Source organism: Danio rerio, chromosome 8 (genome assembly GCF_049306965.1).
Source record: "Danio rerio strain Tuebingen ecotype United States chromosome 8, GRCz12tu, whole genome shotgun sequence".
Lineage (NCBI taxonomy): Eukaryota > Metazoa > Chordata > Actinopteri > Cypriniformes > Danionidae > Danio > Danio rerio.
In genome coordinates this window covers 50,614,143-50,637,918 of record NC_133183.1, presented here as the reverse complement: position 1 = coordinate 50,637,918, position 23,776 = coordinate 50,614,143, and the positions used below count along the sequence as shown (strand labels likewise).

General features: G+C 35.5%; 1 protein-coding gene across 1 annotated transcript in view; it reads left to right on the top strand.

Annotated features, from left to right (window-relative positions):
- gfra2a (GDNF family receptor alpha 2a) overlaps positions 1-23,776 on the top strand; it is a 179,849-nt gene that overhangs the window by 52,190 nt on the left and 103,883 nt on the right. Inside the window, exon 3 of the mRNA NM_001017996.1 lies at positions 3,335-3,421. Within this exon, the coding sequence (NP_001017996.1) occupies positions 3,335-3,421 (87 nt within the window). The remainder of the gene's footprint in view (positions 1-3,334; positions 3,422-23,776) is intronic.

The following is a 23,776-nucleotide window of genomic DNA, read 5'->3' as shown; positions in this document are numbered from 1 at the left end:
ATGTCATGTGAAATGAATTGACTGAAAATAACATTGGCGATCGCCTACAACCAATGAGTGAGCAGCATTCACTTGTGTGTGGTAGTACCTGCAGGTCAGCGGGAGGTTGGGGGAGTAAAAGTGCTCATTTTCAGTTTATTTGGACTTAAAAATGGAGGAAAAACTAGTGGAAGTTTGCCAGGAGAACCCGTTTCTGTTTGACGTTTCATACAGAAAGTTAAAAAAGAAAGTTTAGGAGAAATTGCTAATTCCCTTCAAACCCAGGTGAGCAATTATGCACATGTTCTAGCCCATTAAAGGCTTCTTTCTCATTATGTAGATAATAACAAAATATATACTGCGTGTTTTTGGCTGTGAGACGTAGTTTGGACGAAGTTGTCTGCGATTAAATAAAGTCATAAAGTCATGCAATGTGAAAGCCCCTATCGCCGATCCATCTTGTAGTGTAAACAAAGCAGAGACAAAACGCTAGCCCAGATAGTCAAGCTGTGTGAAAACATCTGTGACACGACTACTTTGAAAATCATGCAGTCTGACATTGCCATTAGGTGTGCACTTTAAACGCATACACATTGCTTAATACACACATGAAGGAAAGCAATTAGCAAATGGCTTTACATCTGATAAAAAAAAATTAAAGGATTAAAATATTACTAAAAATATTATTTTCTACATAAATATAAAAACCACTGCCTTCATGCCTTAATCTCGGTGGGCTTTTTCAGTTTATTCATGACAATTATCTTTTGTATAATTGTATTATTAGTGGTATTATATGCAGTTTTATATTTGTTTTAATAAAAACAAGTTTCTATTTGTCCACCTGTCAGGTTTTGGAGACATATGCATCACCATATGGATCATAAGAATATGACGTGTTTGAATATAACTCAGTTTTTTGACCAAACTTTGCTATTATTGTTCACTTATCCAGTAGTTGGAAAATTAAAGATGAATCTAGAAATAGTTTTGAAACAAATCTTTGCACTTAGGATTATGATTTGATTGCGTACAACACTGTTTCCTCATCCACAAAAGTAAAGGAGTAAAGTAAAGAATAAAAGTAAAGTAAAGGGAAAAGCAAAGAAGCTGAATGGAGGAGGGTCATTCTTTATCCTCTGCTGCAGATGGAACGGTTTTCTCGCTAGTGAACCATTCCATTTTTCCACTTACAAAGTCAGCCATGTAAATAATACGCCATGGCACGATGCATCTGACTCTTAAACCGAATGGGAGATGAGACTCTTATTGGTTTAGTGCACATTATGCTCAAAACACATCCATAACTCATTAAGAGAATAATCACAACCCTGTTAGACCATGTGTCAGGGCGTAGAGCGTATTTTTCCATCCTTAAAATAGCAAAAGTGGATTCGGACATCCCCTTAATGCTTTTGCAGCATGCACTTTGGACTTTGCGCCTAGATCAATAAAATAGAATCCTTAGTGTCAATTACATGATAACATTTTGCCTGGTTAAATTAATCAATGTATTATTGAAATGATAAATAAAGTCTATCGTGATCATATCTTTAATTTTAAAATCACAATCTATGTTTTTTTTTTTTGTGATCTTAAAAATTGAATACATTTCTCAAAAATAAAGTAATTTGACCTCTTTAGGACAATTGTGTATATATATTTATAACTTAATATGCATGTTACACTGTTACAGTAATTGCACAATTTCCACACTTATTATAAACATACGGTAGGCTTGTGCCATTTGTACTTATTTGTTACCAAACATTATGTGTATAGTTAGACAATATTAACCTTCCTTGAAATAGTTTGTACTGTACATAAACCTACATGAACATAAAATACATCTTAAACTGTTTGTTTATATACTTATTTAGAGGTTTAGTTGTTAATAACCCCATACTATCTCAAACAATATCTGCATGTTATTGTAACTTTAAAATAATAACCAGAAATACATTTAGAATGACAAAATCAATGTTAAACATAACGCTGCAACTGATTTTTAACTAAATTGTGCCAGACATTTCATGCTGTGGCGTGTTCATTTTGGTTCATTTTAGATTCTATCTGTCTGTCTCACCGAAGAGTGAATCCTTGACAGTCAGTCAGCAGGTGGAGTGACATTTGATATGGACTGTTCCATGTTAGTGATCTAATGTGAGTTAGAGAATTTTCAGAAGACACACGCCATCTTCTATCACATGTCTACTTGTGCACATGTCCACATGTAGCCCATCCACCCCAAAATGTGCTGTGTTACCGTGGAGCTCACCATATGATAAAATGAAAACGACACAGCTTAAATACCCCCATGATCCACACTCCTCAACAGAAAAGAGGACCCTAGTGCCCCCTGCTAGCATGCAGGTGTGTGAATCATGTGGTATGATTGTGAATTTAAAAGTCTGGATTAAAGCTCAAGAGAGAGACAGGCAGAAAAAAAGACAAGGGATAATTTTACATTTTGACAAGCACATGCTTCACACACTCCTTGGTTTTTTTATGTAATCTCAACTTTGTTCAAGAGTAACAGAACATCTTTTCACCATGTAGTGTCCACAGCCAGTTAAATAGCATAGTTAGTCTGCACTAGGTTAAGAGTTAGAGGGCTAGTTCACCCAAAAGTGAAAAAAAAAATAATAATAATAAATAAACAATAATAATAGTAGTAGTAATACTAATAATAATAATAATAATAATAATAATAATAATAAGTACTGTCAGTTTACTCATGCTGAATGTGTTTAATATGTTTTATTTATTTCTTTTTCAGTACAACATTAATGAATATATATATATATATTTTTTTTTAGATAGAACCATGGTCGTTATTTGGCGAGTCATAAAATCAATCAGTGGCTAGTACATTTTTACGGTCAAAAATAAAAACATATTCTGTATAAACAAACTTAGGACATCTGATGAAAGATTGAAGTTGTGCCTACGAGAGTGTAATGTATTGGTTTAGGTGAGGATTGAACCTTCAAAACCTTTTCATTTTTTTATACTGCTAGTCTGACTTAAATAAATTAGTGTTTAGTTGTGAGAATGCAAATGAATTCAAACTGTGAAGTTGATCAACAGTATATTCTCCATGCAGCACATAAGTGCCATTATGAGGGCATTAATGGGCACAAGTAACAAGTAATCGATAAAACAATTGAGTTACTTTTTCATTAAAGTAACTAGTAATTGTAACTACTGTAGTTACTATTTTTCAGTAACTAGCAAAACACTAGCTAGCAAATGAAATGTTTATTGATGCATAGTGCATTTAAAAAAAGAAGAGTTTAGTACAGTTTGTTTGTTCTTAATATGTATCTTAATAGTTTGTATTGTTTCTTTTTAGGTGAAGACTTTTATGAGCCATCTCCTTATGAACCCATGACGCCTCACCGACATTCAGATGCATTTCGCCTGGCGTCAATCATCTCAGGTAAAGCAGCATTTTCAATACAGTTTATTTGTATTATGTGTTCATTCTGGGAATGTACTGTTAATAATATCTCCTTTTAATTCCACTATTGTATTTGAAACTCAGAAAAGCAAGCACTACATGAATAATTATAATGTTCCAATACACACCACACTAATTAAAGACTAAAGTATTCATCCTAAAGTTTTCTATTTACAAATTACCAGCATTGTAGAAGGAGAAATGAAGATGAATTGCTAACTTTCCTTTCTAGGAAAAAGAGAAGCATGGATAAGTGGTTATTTCACTGGAATAAAAACCATTCTAGACATTTGTCACCTTGGCATGAGTTAAGTCTAATGTTTAATTCACTGACAGCAGTCATTACAGACGGTAGAGGACAGAAACATTGCCTCCAATCCATTATCACAGCCTCGCAGAGCCTGGAACAACTAGAATAACTCATTTTTATTCTGATCCAAAAGAGCGAAATAGCCAGTGAACGACAAATCTCATGAAAGTAGTGCATTCAGAGGGGTTGTCAGATCCATCTTCTTGCCATTTATTTATTTATTTTTTTGCATAATACAATTTTTGTGTCTTGAAAGGCCTGCTGTGAGTAGCAGCTGAGGTTTGAAGTTTGCATATTTTCTTTCTTTCTTTACGCTAAAGAAAAACAGAGCAGCCGGGAAATGTGGAAACACAAACAGCCTCCATTAGCTGGTCTTGTAAACATTAAGTGATTGTGTCATTTTTTGAGAGGTGAGTTAAGTAGGATTTAATGTCTGTGTTGCATAATTTTATGTTTTGTTATGGCTATTACATCTTCGGTTGATTAAATATGACAACATAAAAGGAGAAAATTAGTTTGGGATAAACTGAAGGGATAGTTCACCCAAAAGTGAACGTTCATTTATCATTTGTTCACATTCTTGTGTTTTCAAATAGTTTTTGGATTGACCAACAACAAATAGGCATCAGGCATTTTTTTGTTTTTTTTTTGCTTACAAGAGTTCACTTAGCTGATGATTGATTATAAGGCCTATTTAGCATGCTGACCTGGGAGAGAGCCCTGAGCTTATAAAATTTTCAAGCCTGGGGCTCCCACCCATTTGCAGGGCCAAATGGGAGTTTGAGCTCAGGTTGCTCTCGAAAACTCACCTGCTTAGTCATGGCTAATGACAAATTAGGGGTTGGTATGGAAAGATATACTCCTGGCAATTTGGTTTGGTCAATTCACCTGTTGCATGTCTTTGGACTGTGGGAGGAAGCTGGAGTACTAGGGTAAACCCAGGCGAGTATAGGGAGAACATGTAAACTCTGCACAGACACATTGACTGGCCTAGTGAGGACTTGAACCAGTGACATTCTTGCTGTGAGGCAACAGTGTTAACCACTGGGCCGCCATGCCACACTATCAAGGAAAAGGGAGGAGGATTAGCGGTGGAATGGGGGATTTTTTTAAGATAAAGGTAACAGAAGTAGGATTGTGGTTATTTACAGTTAGTTAAGAATCATCCAATTGGTGAATCATATGCGGCATCAGTCGTGGTCAATCATAAGCATTGGATCCTCTCGAAAATAGTTTATAAATAAACTTCACTTAAAAATCCACCACATTCTTATCCTATTGTTTTTAGCCTATTATTATTTTATAGGTCAATCATCTTTAAAGCCAACATGCTAAAGCATTTAAAACGTGTTATAACTTGAAATGGCTGCATAGCAGGATGTCATGGGGTGCTACTTTTCACACCTCTTTCTCTTTCTTTACACTGAACATTTATTTTATTACTTTAATAAAATTAAGCCTAGCCTACCAAAAAAAAAAAACAACTGTGTTAAAATGCTAGCCTTCTGAATTGCCGCCACTGCTAAAATTAAACCTGACCTCAAATATCTGATTGGTATGATCACACCATATGAGCTGCTGGATGCAGATTTGGTTTATAATATAGTTGTACATAGTCAACAAACAAGTTTAGAATAAAACATTTATATTCTCTATATGCAATATTTGGTTGTGCCACTCACAGAGTTATGCACTGCATGATTTTAGCCCCGAATTTGACTCGGCAACAGGTTTTGAGAAATTGGCGACAAATGCCTGAAATCACAGGCAAATCGGTGCACTATCAAAGACGCAATCTGAGAGAATGAGTTGCGATACCCGTGAGATATTTGGCATGCTAAATAGATAGATCTGTCTGTGATTTTAAATCATGCTGTGTGAAAAGTGTTCTGATTGAAAATAACATCGGCAACGACCTACAACCAATAAGAGAGCAGCATCCACTAGTATGGGTATCCGCAGGCCAGCGGGAGGCTGGGGTAGAAGTGCTTAATATGTATTAAAAGCGCTTATTTTCGGTCTATTTAGACCCAAGAAATGGAGGAACAACTTGTGTAAATTTGTCTGGCACACCTGTGTCTGTTTGACAAGTCAACTGAGCAATAGCATAGCTGGCTCGAAAAAGAAAAAAAGTTTGAGAGAAATTGCTACTTCCCTTTAAAGCCAGGTGAGCAAAATACGTACATTTTCTACTCCACTAAAGATCTCTTTCTCATTATGTAGTTAATAGATAAAAGATATATTAAGTGACTTTGCTTTGTTTCCATATCAATATTCTTTCTATATATGTCATGCAGTGTGAAATCTCCTGTCTTTAATCCATCTTGCAGTGTAAACACAGCACTGACGGAACGCTACACCAGATGGTCATACAGTGTAAAAACATCCATGACACAACTACTTTGAAAATCATGCAGTCTGAACTCGGCATTAGGTGTAACACGTTTCACAGTAACGCATTACTGTATTCTAATTACATTTTTTGGGGAGCACAATGTAACAAATTACATTTTCAATTGATGTAGTTTGATTACAGTTACTAAAGTCAGTGTAATTGCGTTAGTTACTTTACAAATATACTTTTTAGAAAAAAAAAATGTTTCTTTTAAATACCATATTCTGCTGCAACGTCAGTTAATAAGCATGCACTTTTAAATTGCTGGAAAACGTGAGGTGAAATGATTGCTGTTGAGAGTGCTTGCTTCTTCAAGTACGGACATTACTTTGATTTATTAAGGGTATAAACAAAAATATTGCTGTGAAAAAAAATATGTTTGTGCAGGATTGGAAGTGAAGGTATCTTCTGAATGTAAAAAGAAGTGTAGCCACTTATGGGGCCATTCACATATCACATCTTTCGCACACGCAGGTTTGTTATTTCCAATGGAGGTGTGCGGCTTTGGCAGATACAGTTGGAGTTAGAATTATTAGCCAGCCCCTCAATGATTAGCCCTCCTGTTTATTTTTTCCCCAATTTCTTTTTAATGAAGAGAAGATTTTTTTAACAAATTTCTAAACATTATAGTTTTAATAACTCATCTTTATTAACTGATTTATTTTATCTTTGCCATGATGACAATAAATGATATTTTGTCACCTTGGAATTATAAGGTTCTATCTGCTTTCTGAATGATTTCAAGATATTGAGCTTCAAAGTTTTTCATTCCATTGCAGACAGTATATGTGTAACATTATTTTTATGTATTAATTCATTATTATTTTTTTTAAATGTCTTAAAATGTAAACAACTTAAAAAAATTCTCATAATGTAAACAAGTTGTCATTTAATAAGATTATGTCAATAACTCAATTTTGCCAAAAAATGTCAGATACAACCTTATAATTCAAAGATGACGATTTTACTAGATTGTTTTCTAGACACTTCTATACAGCTTAAAGTGACATTTAACGATTTAACTAGGTTAAATGGGTTAACTATGCAGGTAAGGGTAATAAGGCAAGTTATTGTATAATGATGGTTTGTTCCATAGACTATCAAATAAAAAATAGCTTAAAGGGGCTTTTAATTTTGACCTTAAAATGTTTTGTAAAAAAATTAATTAAAACATGCGCATGCAAAATAAAACAAATAAGACTTTCTTCAGAAGAAAAAAAATATTAAAAGACTTTAAAAAGAAAATTTATTTGCTCTGTTAAACTTCATTTGGGAAATATTTTAAAAAGAAAAATAAATTCATTTGTAAAGAATGTTGTGCATGCTTGCATTTTCTAGGCGCACCAGTTAAAAACAGTGCGTCACACGACAAGTAGCTTCAACAGCTTCATACTTTGTAAGGAATATAGACATTTCAGTAGACTATTAACCTTAGACAAACAAAGAAACCCACATACGGAAGTGCTTTTTCATGCTATGGATGTCAGTGGTTACTGGTATCCAGTTTTCTTCATAGTGTAAAAAAAAAAATGTTTATAAGTCTTTTGAATATGTCAAGCTGCTGTGATCAACTAATTGCAATGTTTTTTTTTTTTTCAGTGATTATTAAATCACTGAAAGAAATGCAGTTTATTTTTATTGTTTATAGGTATATGTAATGTTTTAAATGTAACTTCAAAAGTAAAGTAATTAGTAATCTGATTACTTTTTGCATAAAGTAATTAGAAATGTAATCAGATTACAACTTTCTAGCAGTAGTCAGTAATTTGACTTACCCAACACTGGCCACTCGTCATTGTGCATGCAGCTTGCACATACTAACAAACACTATAAGTAAAATTATAAGAAAATAAAGGCTTCATTGTATCCTATATATACCAAATTGACTTTTTTTTTTTTTTTTTGTTTCACCAGAAGTGTTAAGAGTGGCCATATTAGGGGCCATTCACACAAAATGCATTTTTTATTTTATTGCTCTATTTTTCCATATTTGTTTAATGTTAATGCAATTGATAGATAGTATTATGCATTTGATGTTATGCTCTTGTCTCATTTTTTGCAGCACCTACAGTAACACATTAGCGCCTGATATGTCAAGTTAAAATAATTACTTTTACGTTCAGCCCCGTTCATCAATGTCAGTTCCAAAGCAGTAGACCAACCAATCGTAGGGCAAGCGTTGCTGCAGTTTTATTTGAAGGCGACATTGCAGAGGAGACACTCATTGGCTATGTCTGAAAACAGTGACTGCGTTTGTAAAGGCACACAAAGGCACCTCTTAAAACTGATTTTAGACAGACTTCTGAGACAGCATGACAATTTAATCATGTACAACAAAATTCAGAGAGCTTCAGTGAAAACTAAAGCAATTGTTGCTCACTAGTCCACTAGAAATGCTATCAAAAGTGAAAGAAAATGTCAAAAACGTATGTTTACACACACAATAATACCCACACGGCACTTTGAGGCAGTGTTTATTTTTTTAGCTCAGCGATCATGAATGGAACACACAAGATTCTGGGATATCAAAGTCAGCAAAGGACACATCTATGCTGCTTTGATCAGAAGAAGGTACCTCCAGAGACAGAAAGTGAAGCCAAATTTGGATTCAGATATGGCTTGATGTCTTCTCACCATGGAATGCTGCCTCAAAGACTTTAGAACTTTCTTGAGGCAATGCACTGAATAGTATAACATTATAAAACCTTGTTTCTTAAAAAATGAAAATGTCTGTCACTGAATATCTCTGGAGAGTAAAATATTTGTATTTTACATCACATCTCAAAAAGAGCATCTTAGGATATTTGCATTCCACACTGCTTTAAAAAAAGGGGGGGAAATGATGGTGCCAGTAGTCTCCTGGTTAAGCTTGTTGACTAATTGCACTGTGGTGCTCACGGCAACACAAGTTTTAAGCTGCGGTCACAGTTGAGCTTGCAAAAGTCTGTGGTAAGGCACTGCAAAAAGTGGCACATTTAAACAAGATGATTAGACATTTAAAAAGCGAGTGATTGGTCCATATTTAAATTTCCATATGGTCCATATTATTTCTGCCCAGAGAGGTCATGTTTTGAACCTGGTTGGTGTCATGCAGTCAAGTGATGCAATTTCGCAGGTCATAGTTCACCAAGCTTGGACTTTGCAATGCAGCGAACTCCGAAACTTGTCGCATGAGCACTATCTAAGGGGAGAAGTCCAGTGTGGTCCAGTGTGACCGCAATTTTATTTTTGGCTCAAGGTCCTTTGCTGAACCTTCCCTCTCTTTTTGCTCTACACATATTCCTTTCTCCACTCTCCTCTGTCATATCCACTAATAATAATAATAATAATAATAATAATAATTATAATAATAAAAAATATCAATAATAATAATAGTGTTGTGTCTCACGTTTTTGGATGCAACTATGTTTGAATATGTATGTGTGTGAACAAGTTTATACTTTAAACGTTGCCTGTATTGTTTATGGTCTTTCAGATAGGAGCAGCATATTTGGATATATTGGTGTCTATCCAACACTCCAACATAATTTTAATGACACTATTTGAATTAATTAATTTCAGTGGGGGATTTTTGTCCTTAAATTCTTGAGTATCTGTTTTTGCAATTAGTGTAAAATAGGTTTGTGAAAGGAAATGCGGGTGAATTATTAGAATTTCAATAAAACAATTTTTGGCAAAATATTATGCTGTTTGTATTAAAGGTGCAGTAGGTGATTGTCTTCAGATACATTTTAGTTGTGCTAGTTGAAAGACTCTTTATATTATGCTAGTAATGATTAAAGTAAATGATCTTAATGTGTTTATATGTGTTTTTTATATTCTTGGTAAAGTATAAGACTAAAAAAAAAATCATCCAATTAAAAATTGCGGGCCAATAATTCCCATAACTCTGTTAAGTAGCCCAAACTGTCACCCAGCAAATGTAAATTTGTACAACTGCGCACCGCTGTTCATGCAGATCTGTTGTTTACATGCACACGCACCCCACATTCATGTCCACACGAGACAGTCATTGTGGTAAAAATCAAATGCTGAATCAAAACTTTTTAAAATCCTGAATTAATATTGGAGTTACTTTTGCACACTGGAGGAAGGATGACACTATGGCTGAAGTATTTCTTTTAAACAAGTAATGTTATGTTTTAAGAGTATTTAAGTCATGCAAAGCTTATGCAGATTTTGTTGTGTTGTGAATGGGTTATATGCACGGAAGTGTTGTTCAGCCACTGAAATCTTCCAGTGAAAGATTGATGTAACTATGAGGGTAATAAGGGACCTTTTATAGCATCGTTAATGATGATTTTTATTTAGTTTAACAACAAAACATAAGATAATAGCGTTATTCCGTCTAGCCTGCTTTACTGAGGTGAAGTTGGTTTTATATTCACATTGGTTCATCTTTGAATAATAACAACCTATGACGCGCTCCTTATATTGTTTAAAATGCTACTTTGAATCCCTACTGAAAAAAACAGCTTAAACCAGCCTAGGATGGTTGGCTGGTTTTAGCTGGTCGACCAGGCTGGTTTTAGAGGGGTTTTGGCCATTTCCAGGCTGGTTTCCAGCCATTTCCAGCCTGGTCTTAGCTGGTCAGGCTGGGAGATGACAAGCTAAAACCAGCTTGACCAGCCTAGCCAGGCTGGGAGCCCAGCCAAAACCAGCTATGTCCAGCTTAAACCAGGCTTGTCAAGCTGGTTTTAGCTGGATTTAGCTGGTCATTTTCCAGCCTGACCAGCTAAGACCAGGCACGAAATGGCTGGAAACCAGCCTGGAAATGGCCAAAACCCCTCTAAAATCAGCCTGGTCGACCAGCTAAAACCAGCCAACCAGCCTAGGCTGGTTTAAGCTGGATTTTTCAGCAGGGATATTCAGTCTGAAATAGCATGTCTTAGAAATAAGTATGGCTTAGTAATAAGTGTAATTCCTGCATGTCTTCGGCCAACTACTAAGCATACAGTAGTCACTTTAGGACAAGTGCATGAAAAAGTGACACCAGCGATCTTTGTATGCATGAAATATTGCATACTATGACTAGTTTTGCTTTCTAACTACACAACTAAAACGTGCTAGATATAATACAGTTTTCTAACTGGCGAATGACATGATCTAGTGTGTTGTCTACTATAATTTTTAAGATGTGCGTATTCATGTTTCAGGAGGCTTGGCTTTAGATGGCAGGGGATAGACTGTGTTTCAGAGCTATTATGCTAACAGGTTAGCATTGTGGCAGATTATCTACTGCACCTTTAACTGCCAAAACGATGACAATCAATCAATCAATACAAAAAAGACAAGCCCATCAGGCACACAACATCATAAGACATAATGATAGGTTGGATTTAGGTTGTAATGTCAGGTGACCAAAATTAAATGTCTAGCCAGCATCTAAGAAAAATGCTATCCTGATGTTGAATAATGACGTCCAATGACAATGATATTTTATTGATTTCAGGATGTGTCAGAAAGTAACCAAAGTCCAATTTTGAGCCAACATCTTAAACCAACGTCACATTGACGTCAAATGCTGACTAGGGTTGCACGATACTGGAATTCGATACCAATCGATACTGACATTTTAAAAACGTCCATTTTCCGCTAACATTTAAGCGATATTAAGCACGTACCTAAACAGCGCTGATTTGTCGTTGTGTTCACATGCTCAAAAGAAATTACTTTGATTGTCTGTGAAGGTCATCAGTTCACCAAACTCACTGCTGTTTACTGCATGTAACCACAGATTACAGATTAAGGGACACAGATTAAGGGACACTGGATCGTTTTAAAGTCGCAATTCATCATCGGATCGCTCGTATGTCAGCTCATAGATAGCTGATCGATGCCACTTTAAAACACTCCGCTGTCCCTGTATCTGTGGTTACACACAGTAAACAGTGGTGAGTTCTGTGAACCGCTGACCTTCATGGCCAATCACAATCATTTCCATTGAGCAGATGAACACAGCGCACAGCGCTCAAATGTTAGCGGGAAATGTATATTTTTTAAAACTTCAGCATCGATTGATACCGAATTTCAGTATTGTGACATTTCTGATGCTAACATTTATTTGTCAGGTAAGACAACCAAAATCCAACGTCCGGTAGACGTTATAGTGGTAACATCCACTCAACGCCAAGCTGTAACATCATCCGACATTGATATTTGGTTGTTTTTTAGGTTGTGATGGAAAGTAATCAAAATCTGTCCGACACTAGAGACTGATGTCGGTCTGACGTGGGGTTCTGACATCAACCAGATTATATTTCCATCTAAAATGCAATACAATGGGTGGATTACAGCAACATAAATGAATAACAATTTAAGGAAACAAAACTGAATGTAATATTGAGTGAACTGGAATATCAAAAATGTACACCATTTTTATCTACACAGCATCATGTTTTTTTCAAACTATTTTTAGATTACATTTTTTCTTCAAGAGTTATTCTTACAGCAATCCAAAAACTGTAATGAAACCTTTAAAGAACTTTCAAGACAAAAAGGAAGGGCTGAGAAATGTCTCGTTACATCTTGCTCACTACACTCGCAGATTGAGATGGCACCGTTTGATTTGATGTGACAGGTCAAGTCATTATTATAGACCAGCTGTGTCTGTTCATTTACTACTGAAAGTGAAAAGAACAAGCGGACCGCAACACCAGCACTGACATATTGAGGGTAAAACCAGCGGACCAGCTCAAGCCGTTTCCACTCCCAAGTGGGAATCTTGCCCATTCTGGAAGTGGAACAGTCCTGTGCATGTGCCATATTTAGGATCGGGCAACATTAATTGTGATCTCTTTGTGCTCCGGCTGCTGTGATACACAACGCTGGATTCATATATCACTGGAAGCACCATTATGCTTCTCCACAGCCAGTAAGCGTACAGTATAGCAGAGTAAAAACTTTAAAACGCACACAAGGGAATTCACTGCGTGTTAGCATTAGAATTGAGGATGAATTTGTCACATTGTGAGATATAAAGTCAAATCAGGGTTTACAGAGTAAAGTGAAAATGTGTCCGATAAGTAAGATATGGTATTCTAACAGATAGATGGCACAATTACAAAAACAAAATCTGGGTGCTAGAGCTGCACGATTCTGGCTAAATTGAGAATCGTGATTTTTTTTTGCTTAAAACAAAGATCACAATTGTCTCACCATTCTGTAGATGTAAAATAAAGGTATGGTAAAAACATTTGGCAAAACATTCATTCAATCTTTTTCTTGTCGGCTTAGTCCCTTTTTTAATCCGGGGTCGCCACAGCGGAATGAACCACCAACTTATCCAGCAAGTTTTTTACGCAGCGGATGCCCTTCCAGCCGCAACCCATCTCTGGGAAACATGCACACACAAATTCACACACACTCATACACTACGGACATTTTAGCCTACCCAATTCACCTGTACCACATGTCTTTAGACTGTGGGGGAAACTGGAGCACCCGGAGGAAACCCACGCGAAGGCAGGGAGAAAATGCAAACTCCACACAGAAACGCCAACTGAGCTGAGGTTCAAACCAGCGACCCAGCGACCTTCTTGCTGTTAGGCGAAAGCACTACCTACTGCACTCTACTAACTCTAAAATGCGATTTGATCATTTAAATTAAGTGCACATTTTCGGTTTCATTTTGACTGCTAAGTGCGGCTCATACTTCGCTCGCAGCTCCCAAGCGATCACAGTGCCACAAACTGAATATTATTTATAACTGTATTACCTGTTACAGCATATGCAGGTTCTGTTCACTAAAGTAGTTCTCTAACAGCTCACGGTCAGCAGCTCACGTCACGTGTGATTTCCCGGTTATATGACGACAAAAATTGACATTTTTAGGTGAATTATACCTTATAAATACAGTATGTGACTCATTCAACATCATTTGAAGGTGTCCATGTCACTGAGCAACGTGTGTGAAACAATGAAGACTCGTGCAGCCGCCATTTCTTCTCTCCTGAACTTGAAAATATGATATGCAGAATCGTAGAAATGCTGGATTAAGATCGTTTAGGGGGTCGAGATCAGAAATGTTTTTTTGATTAATTGTGCAGCTCTACTGGGTGCATATTCACAAAACATTCCATTGCACCACTAAGAGCTCTCCTTTGAAGGTTCAGGACACCCTGGAGAACTTTTTTTTATATATTAACAGATTTGTGTGTGTTGAGCATCAGTTAAGACGATGTTAGCACCTGTCAGCTTTAATTGTGGGGAAAACTGGATAATTTTGAGCTTTTGTCAGCTAATTTCAACTTCCGAATTTAAAAGGATTTTTAGGGCGGGATTAAAATCGGTGACATAGCGCAGTACCGCAAGTGCAATGATGACGCGTCGGTTTCTGATTATTATTTATAGCGGAGTTTTCTTATCCTATGAGAAGAGCTGGCTGCTTAATTATTCATGAGACCTGCGAGACCTGCCAAAGTCAAGCCCAAGCTGTGAGACACGTCACGGACCCACGGCACGGGCACACAGTATTTAGCCGTTTATGAAGGCTAATATATGCGTTTGTTTCCATGATCCACGGGGTTTGTTGCATGTTTTCCCCCGCGATCTTGTCAGGGCCGATCATACAGCAAAGCTGTGTGTGTGCTGCTAGCAGTTTTGTCGGGAGAGCAGCATGAGAATTAAAGAATGGCGGACGCTGTCTTTTATCAGGAGTTCGTTCACATTCAGACACATCACTGTGCTGCTGTGTTTGCCTAAATCCTCCAGATTACCAGCAGGGCTAACGGTTAAAATAGACAGGTCAGGAGACCTGCTGCACTGAGTCTGCTGGATACGGGGATGGAGGGAGAAGTCCTCATTTATAGGGTTTACATGAACACACTTATCTTTATAATTATATAAATTGTGGTTATGTGTATATGAAATTACGAATAACAAATGTAGCAGGGAAAAAAAAAACTTCATTTCTTTGCATTTTAACTTTGTAAACTATAAACTCATGCGTCTCCTCACGGTTTGTCTCATTTTGTGAGCTAGCTTCGTTCCCTCACGTTCTCCCCTGCTGGCCACACCCACTCCTGCCCGATGCTCGCGGAGCTCCACGCCCATTAATCATGCATCTTTTGAAAAAATTCTAAAGTAGACTTTAACCGAAAGTGGGGGTGTCATGGCCCTTTAAAGCCACAGTTCACAATTTTCTCTTGAAAACCAAAGCACAACGCTGCCAAGACAAGCATTTACTAAGGAATAGAGAGAAGTTTTAAGCAAAAAATAAGAGCAGGGTTGACTTGGATGATGTCACCATGTTTATTAACACTACATATACAGTGATTTGCTGATGGGGAGGGGGAGTCTCTGTCAGAGATGTATTCATGGAAACTTTATAGAGTAAGATGTTATGTATTCAAATAATCTATGATATGCAATATAAATAAAATAGATATTCAAAATACGGGCTACTTGAAGAATTGCACTGTATGCTTTGCTTTCAAAAGCAACTATTATTTTTTTTTTATTTATTATTTTTTTTTGAAAATGACCTTCCATGCAATGTGTTACACAACTCTAAGTTAAGTAAAATTTCCAGCTAAGGTTTAAATCTGAAAGTGTGCCATGTTTAAAACTATTGATTCATCTATGAAAGAGTCAACTCACAGACATAGTGGTTTAAATGAATCGTCAGGGTAACAAATCTTTAGCCATGTCGACGTGATGTTGACACAAAACTCAAGCCCAATCCATTTGTTACAAATGCAAACCCAGGAAAATTTAAAGCAAATAAAAGAAGAAGACATAGCTGAATCATGTTGCAAAGTCGCTGTGCTCTGAAGTGTGAGGGAAAGTTAGGGTTATTTTCTCTACCCAAAGATGAAGCTGTGAAAAGTCAGTGGTTAAAGTTAATTTTTTTGCAAAAATACCTCAGCATTATAGCCCCAGCTTTGGGCTGTGTTCCTGTCATTTTTCTAACAAGTGCTTCAGCAATCTACATGCTTACAATAGTAGATTTGTCAGTTGTTTGTTAAGGGAAGGATCAGAAAAGACCATTAATGTATGGGACTTTGTCAGAGCTTAAAGGAAACTTTACAGTACACAGTTCATGGATCAGTTTTTTCTCCATTTCACAAGTGTACGTGTGATCAAAATGGTTGCCTCTTTGTTTTCTCTAGCTTGCAACATGTGTATTTAATTGTTTTGTTGCTTGTAACTGCTCTACGCGGCTTGTACTGTATTTGGTTAACTTTTTATATTTACATATCGCATCCAAACCCATATTATACATGTAGCGTGTGCCGCTTTGTTCACGAATTTAAATGCGTTTGTGAGCTCACAATTCTCTGCCATTTGTCTTTGCTTTGTCTTTGCCATCGTCAGCTGTTTATACACACGTGCGGTGATCAAGTTTCAAAATAGTTCAGCTTTTGCCACTGTGTGGATCAAAACTAAATGTGTGTCTTGGGTAAGAATCAAGCAATATGCTGGTGTTAAACTGCATTGCTTTAATGCACTCACACATATACTCTGTGCTCTGACTACTTCAAAATTGTTGATATGCCGGGGTGGGTGTTTCTCTCTGTCTTGTGCTAAATGCAGTCAATCTGCAAACACACTTTGTTTAGTTTGATAGATATCAAGCCATGGTGAAAAAGTGTAGGTGAAATATGACACAGCTTTTTTATTAAATTAATTAAGACTCCATTCATGGGTCATTTGAGGGGCTGATAAAGACTCTATTAACAGGAGAATCTTCTTACCTAATCCTTACCTAGGATTACCTAAATGATTTACATTTGCTAAATGCCAGAATAATGAGAGATTTATTTATTTATTTATTTTATTTATTTTATTTATTTATTTTTTCATTAATTTCTAGACAGTCAAAAGTTTACATACATTTCCTCTGTATTTTTTAAGCTTTGCTTTTAAACAGTATATTGTTGGTCAAATGTTTTGGGTATCTTTCCACAAGATTCTCACAATAGTTTTGCCCCATTCCTCCTGACAGAACTGGTGTAACTGAGTCAAATTTGTTGGCTGTTTTGCTAGCACAAGCTTTTTCTACTCTGCTTACAAATTTTCTATAAGATTGAGATCAGGGCTTTGTGATGGCCACTCCAAAACATTTACTCTGCTGTCCTTAAAATACATTATAACCAATTTGGCAGTATGCTTAGGATCATGGTCTGTTTGTAAGACCCATTTGTGGCCAAGTTTTAATTTCCTGGCTGATGTCTTGAGATGGTGCTTTAGTATTTCTGCCTAATATTCTTTCTTCAAAATGCCATCTATGCTGTAAAGTGGACCAGTCCCTCCTTCAGCAAAACAGCTTCACAACATGATGCTGCCGCCCCTATATATCACAGTGTGTCTGAGGTTTTCCTTAAATAATTTTCTACAGTTGTGCCTCCAATTAACGCAAATGTTGTCAATTAGCCAATCAGAAACTTCTAAAACCTTGACACCATCATCTGAGCTTTTTCAGAGCCATAATAATCTTACTGTATGTAAACTTGACTTTCAAGAAAAGTTATAACTATTTCTTAAAACATATCTTTCATTGTTCTGCTATTAAGCATTACAGAAACAAATTTGATAATCCTAACTTACCTAAATGAGAAAAGTTTAGTCACATTAACATCTGACTTTTTTAAATGGTTATGTCACTTTTTATACAGGGTATGTAAACTTCTGGTTTCAACTGTACATATAAAGTAGTTTAAACCATTCATTTGCAGTGGTCTGTAAAAAAATCACCTGTTATTATTATTTTTTTTCTCACACCTTTCAAATTTTTAATAAACTATTTGGTCCCACTTTATATTGTGGCCTTAAATAATATGTACTTACATAGGAATTAATAGTTTGTTACAATGTACTTATTGTGTAAACACATGTGCTTACTGTGTACTTATGCTTGATTAAATACATGAATGTAATTACATCTGTAACTAACTTTTGTAATTACATCTGTAAATACACTGTTGACCATCCCTTACACCTTAACCCACCCTTAAACCTACCCATGCCACCAAACCCGTCCATAACCCAATCTCTTTCCCAACTCAAAAGCACCACAAATGCTCTCAAATACATTATAAACACAGTAAGTACATTGTATTTATTTGTTTGATGTAAGTACATAGTAGTTAGGGACACTTAATATAAAGTGGGACCAACTATTTCAATTTCCTTTCTTGAATGTGCTAAAAAGCCACAAAAAGGCAAACTAGATTTTTATTTTCAGAATTGACACTTTTGTAAGTGTACATCCACCAGCGTTGTTATCTTAACTGCACTATATAGTATGTTTGTTTATTGTACAGAATGGGATATAAAATGACTGTTATATACGATAACACTTTATTTTGATGGACCAACTTAGTATTAGTAGACTGTCTGCTTAATATCTGCTGATATTGGCTCCTTTAACAGACATTTAACTGACTATAAGAAAGTAGTACATGTACATGTAAACTTATGCTAACCCTAACACCCAACCTAACAATCTACTTATAATATTTAATGAGAATTATTTGGCATGTAGATGCAATGTAACTTGTGACCTAATATACAGTTTGCAATATAATTGGACATGATCAATCAAACCATACATAAAACTATAGTACAAGTTACACTGAGATAAACACCCCTTATACATTAAGGTGTTTTGTACAGCATTGTGGATAGGATATACCAAATCACATGACAAAAGCATGTGTCTGATCCATATAGGGAATGTTAAATAAGTCTGATCTTTCGAAAGATATATAAAACAGTGCAGAAAACAAACATATACTGCATTGCAGTGCTTTTCTCAAAGAACTACCTCAGAAATGCCTGCATTGTCCAACATCAAAGAGCATGGTTGAACGTTTTGCAACTATTTCATTCCCATAAACCTGAACGATTGAAAGAAATTCAGCGACTGTGTCTGAAATGGTTGCAAAATGGCAGAAAGGAGATTATAGTGGCATGGGACCATAATCTCTGCAGCTTCAGAATAATACGGTCATACAGTTTTATTATACTCATACTGGCTTCCAGATTTACACTGGCTTTTGATCAAATCTTTTGCGCCAATAAAACAGCGTTCAGACTGACAGTTTGAAAGATGGTGGTCTCTTCTATAATCATTCCTTGCGTTTATTTGCTGCTCTGTGCTTTAATGGAGGTCCAGTCTTATAGTCGCGGCCAACATTACTGTCACAACCAGCTGAAGAAGATGGTAATAATAGTGTGAGTAATAAAAGCAAGACTTTATGAGGTTTTTGCTTATATACAGAACATGCAGTACACACACGCACATCCTTATATGTTTGTGTAAAGGGAATGGGGCCAGTATATGAGTAAGATTGATGATTTCATGCATAAGGGAAAATGTAAATAAGAAATGTAAAATATTGCTGTTTTTCATTAAAGTTGTGTTAGAATTAGGAAGGTTTTGCATATATATATATATATATATATATATATATATATATATATATATATATATATATATATATATATATATATATACATATATATACATATATATTAGTGGTGGGCTGCTATCGCTAGAAAAAAATATTGGCATTAATCTATTATCAAAGTTGGGTTGGGAGCTGGTTATATTCTACTCGAGCTATGATGACTTTCACCTTGATATTTTAGCGCGGATGTATACCTGACCGGTTAGCCGTCTGACAAAAAAAGTGCCCTTCTGAATCAAATCAGCAGGATGCCTGACTTTAACTGCAGTTCGGCAGTTTCACTTTAACTCATGAACGTTTCATTCATGCCTTCCTGACAAACTAGAGTATTACACAGAAATATGGAGTAAGGACTGGTGAGAGTGTTATGGAATTTAATAACGCACACCAAATGGAAAGAAAAATAACTTCCGCTTTTTGCAAGTGTGTGTGTGTTTGTGTGTGTGTGGTCGGTCCTTTACTGACAGCCGTGTGTGTAGATCTTGTTGGAAAATATGGTGAAAAGTCATACATGACGGTAATAGTTTGATTGCAGTGTTTACTTGAATAATGCCACTAATATATGCATACTCCACATGTCTTAATTCCATTTCTGTTTAGTTCAGTTATGACTTTAGTCGGATTAAGGTAATCAAAAATCGCTGTTTTGAGCTTATGTAGGCCTACAGTTCAAAATTCATGTTTAACTGAATAAACAGGAAACACAAGTACATCTTTTTGAACATCATTTATTTTCATCACAAATTATCATAGTAGAATAATTTCTCAAGCAGTTTGTGATGCATTTTAGAAACAGTAGATATGCCCCTGGTCTAATGTGCCAGCTGGCTTAAGAAACCTGAATGCCTTCAGCAGAATTCAAATGAGCCATTTTAATCTAGATTAAAAAATAAATAAAAAATGTGACTATGCCCACCTATAATATGGCCACCTATAATTATATATATATATATATATATATATATATATATATATATATATATATATATATATATATATATATATATATATATATATATATATATATATATATTGCAACTATGCAGTTTATTGATGTCTTTTTGAAAATATGTTTTCATAAATTTGGGACATTCAGCATGTTGGCAGCCATCAGCCTGTCATATTGCCCCTTGTGAGCACTTCTCTGATGGCTACTAATTCAAAAGTATGATGAGTGTCTTTATTTTAGTCTACTGTAAAAAATGTAATTTGTTATGGCTATTTTTAAAGGCAATACTTTGGTCACAGTCATCTGTTATTTACTCCAGAGCAAATAGATTAACTTTAGCTAAATGATGAATAAAAAAAAAAATGTTGCTATTATGTTGGCTGATTTACTTGTCTTTAAATTGCTGTTTGTTCAATTTGATTGATCAGTTCAATAATTTAATATAAATATTTATATTGCTGTATTTATGTCATAGTAGTGTATTTTTATTTGGCTTTTTCAAGGTAATTTTTTTCCCCAATAAATATTTTTCAGCCTTAGAGTCCTTAAATGTAAGCAATCTGTTTTGTCAACATGTAGACAGTCCACGTAATGCAGGAGAATCATTCAAAAACAACCTCTAAAAAGTGATGTCTGTAAAGTACCAAGGTTTCTGCTGTTCTGACTGTGACTGTCAGCTGCAGATGTGAATGAATGGCGGAAGAAAGCAGTTCCTTTTGAGACTCTTCAGGTTTGATTTACTTTTATTTATGCACACGATTATGCCATCGAACTGTTGCGTAAATGCAACATCACACTTATAGCAGTGCGATATGGCTGTATATCGGCACTGGTGAGACACTAAGGCACTCGGCATGCGGCTTTCTGGCAACACACGCCTCCCACCAGTGCCGATATATCGCACTGCTATGAGTGTGCTATTGCTCTCTCTCTCTCTCCTCTCTCTCTCTCTCTTTATATATATATATATATATATATATATATATATATATATATATATATATATATATATATATATATATATATATATATATATATACGTTTGGTTTGTATAATCATGTTCTGAGCTAAGTGTTCTTGACAATATACACTTTTTTTTTTTTTTACATAAGCATACACACAAAAAGTGCTAAACATGTAAACACCCTGTTTTCAATACATTAGCCTTGTTAATAAAGGCTTTTTAACTTTTTTCACATTTTTTAGAGTGCCTTAGACCGAGCAGATTTGTTTGCTGTTTTCAAAGAATCCTCCATCTAAAGAGCACATATACAGCTAATAATAAAAGTAATACAGCTAGGTAACAAAAGCAGGATTTTAAGAGCTTTCTGCTTATATTTAGCACATATAATGAATGCATGCATCCCATATATGTGTGTGCAAAGTGGGTGTACAATATGTATGATAATGCACCTGATGCATAATGGAACAAGTAAACAGGAAATGTCATGTTCTGCTGTTTGTTATTAAAGTTGTGTAAGTATTATATACGTTATGCAATTCACCTATTAAATACAGATTAATCTCTATGTTTCAATTTGTGTGTATAGCCCTAAGCGTTTTTCTATTCTGAGTTTAGTGCTGGAAATGATTGGGGATCTTTGCCAGGTTGAGTCCTGAGGGGAGATGAAGCGATAGTTACATGCAGTGATGCACTGAGACAACATGCAGAGCCAATGATAGCACTGACTTCTTCACACCTGCCAGTGAAAGCTTTCTAGAGATTTCTGGCTGAAATTATGAGACTACTGAATGCGTTTAAACATGCATGTTATGCGGTTAAAAAAGTTGAAGCTTCATATTGATGTCTACATCAAGTTCTGAATAAGATTTTGTGTACTTACTGTTGAATACATTTTAGGAAAGTAAACTGTCTGTGTTAATGTATCAAAATATGGGTAGAAATAATCAAAATAGCAGAACTGATGTTCATTTTTATGGTCCGGACACTGGGTTTCATTCATATGTGTATACACACATGCTTGTTTTTGCTTGAAACGTCTGAATGGAAATTCCACTGGCACATTGTATGCACAGCAGAGCAAGAATGTTCAGGTTATTCATATGGAACATTACCGTCAAGGCTCACACAGTGTATTATGATCACGTTTCAAATAAAAGCGCATATTTAGAGAGTGCACTGTTTGCTGAAAGTGACAAATCGCTGTTCAAGCTCAGCAAGCACTTTTTTTTTTGTTTTTAAAAGATGTCTAAGACATGTCTAAAACAGTTGTCTTGCCTAAAGGCTAATTTTGGGCTGTCAGTTAAAATCTAATAGCCATCTAAAGCCTGGTTTTTACTTTTACCTGGCATAACGGACTTCCAACACAATCTCACGGCAATTCGTAACTTTTTCATTTAGTGGCTAATTCGTATGAATTTGTACGATCTAATTCGTACAATTTAGTACGATTTGCTTATCCCCCAATGACGGTTGGGGTTAGGTGCCACACCTCCTTTTTAAAATCGTATCATTTCGTACGACTGAAATCGTACGAATTCGTACGAATTAGCCACTAAACTGGCAAAACGTAAAATACTTACATTTTTTACGTCAGGCTGGGACTTCTGCTGACTGCGTGCACCTCATAAAACGGACGAGGCTTTTAGTTGACATTTTTACCATTGTGATATTCTTTAAAACTACAGGGGGTGGTCAAAAGAAACCCAATGTAAATCAGACGGATAAACAGAGAAGTAGAATGTTTCTGGAACTACGTCATCTCAATAATATTATTGAACTAATAATTTTATTAATTATTTTAATGATTCTAAAGATTTTTATAACCATTCAAGATTTTTTTTTTTTAAATCAAACTTTTATGCATCACTTGATTTTATTAATATGTCGGACAGTTTTACCTATTACAGTTTACTAAAATGTTAATGACGACAGAACATGGGGGTTTGTGGGGTAGGTGGGGTTCCATCACACATTAAATATTGTTAAAGTTATTTAATGATAAATACTTCACATTCGTTATCATTAAAAATCTCACATTCATTCACATTATGTGGTGACACTTTAGTTTAGGTCACAATTCATGCTATAAATTGCTGGTTTTATACCTACCTATTATTAAGAAATATTTTTTAGCAGTTATAAAGCATAATCTTATTCTGCATCTCTAATTCTACCCAAAACCTTAAATTAACTCCTACCCTAATAACTATTTATAAACAGCTAATTAAAAGTGTATCACACTGGTAGTGTTAGTTAATAGTTTGTTAATATGAATTGTGACCAAACTAAAAGCATTACCCA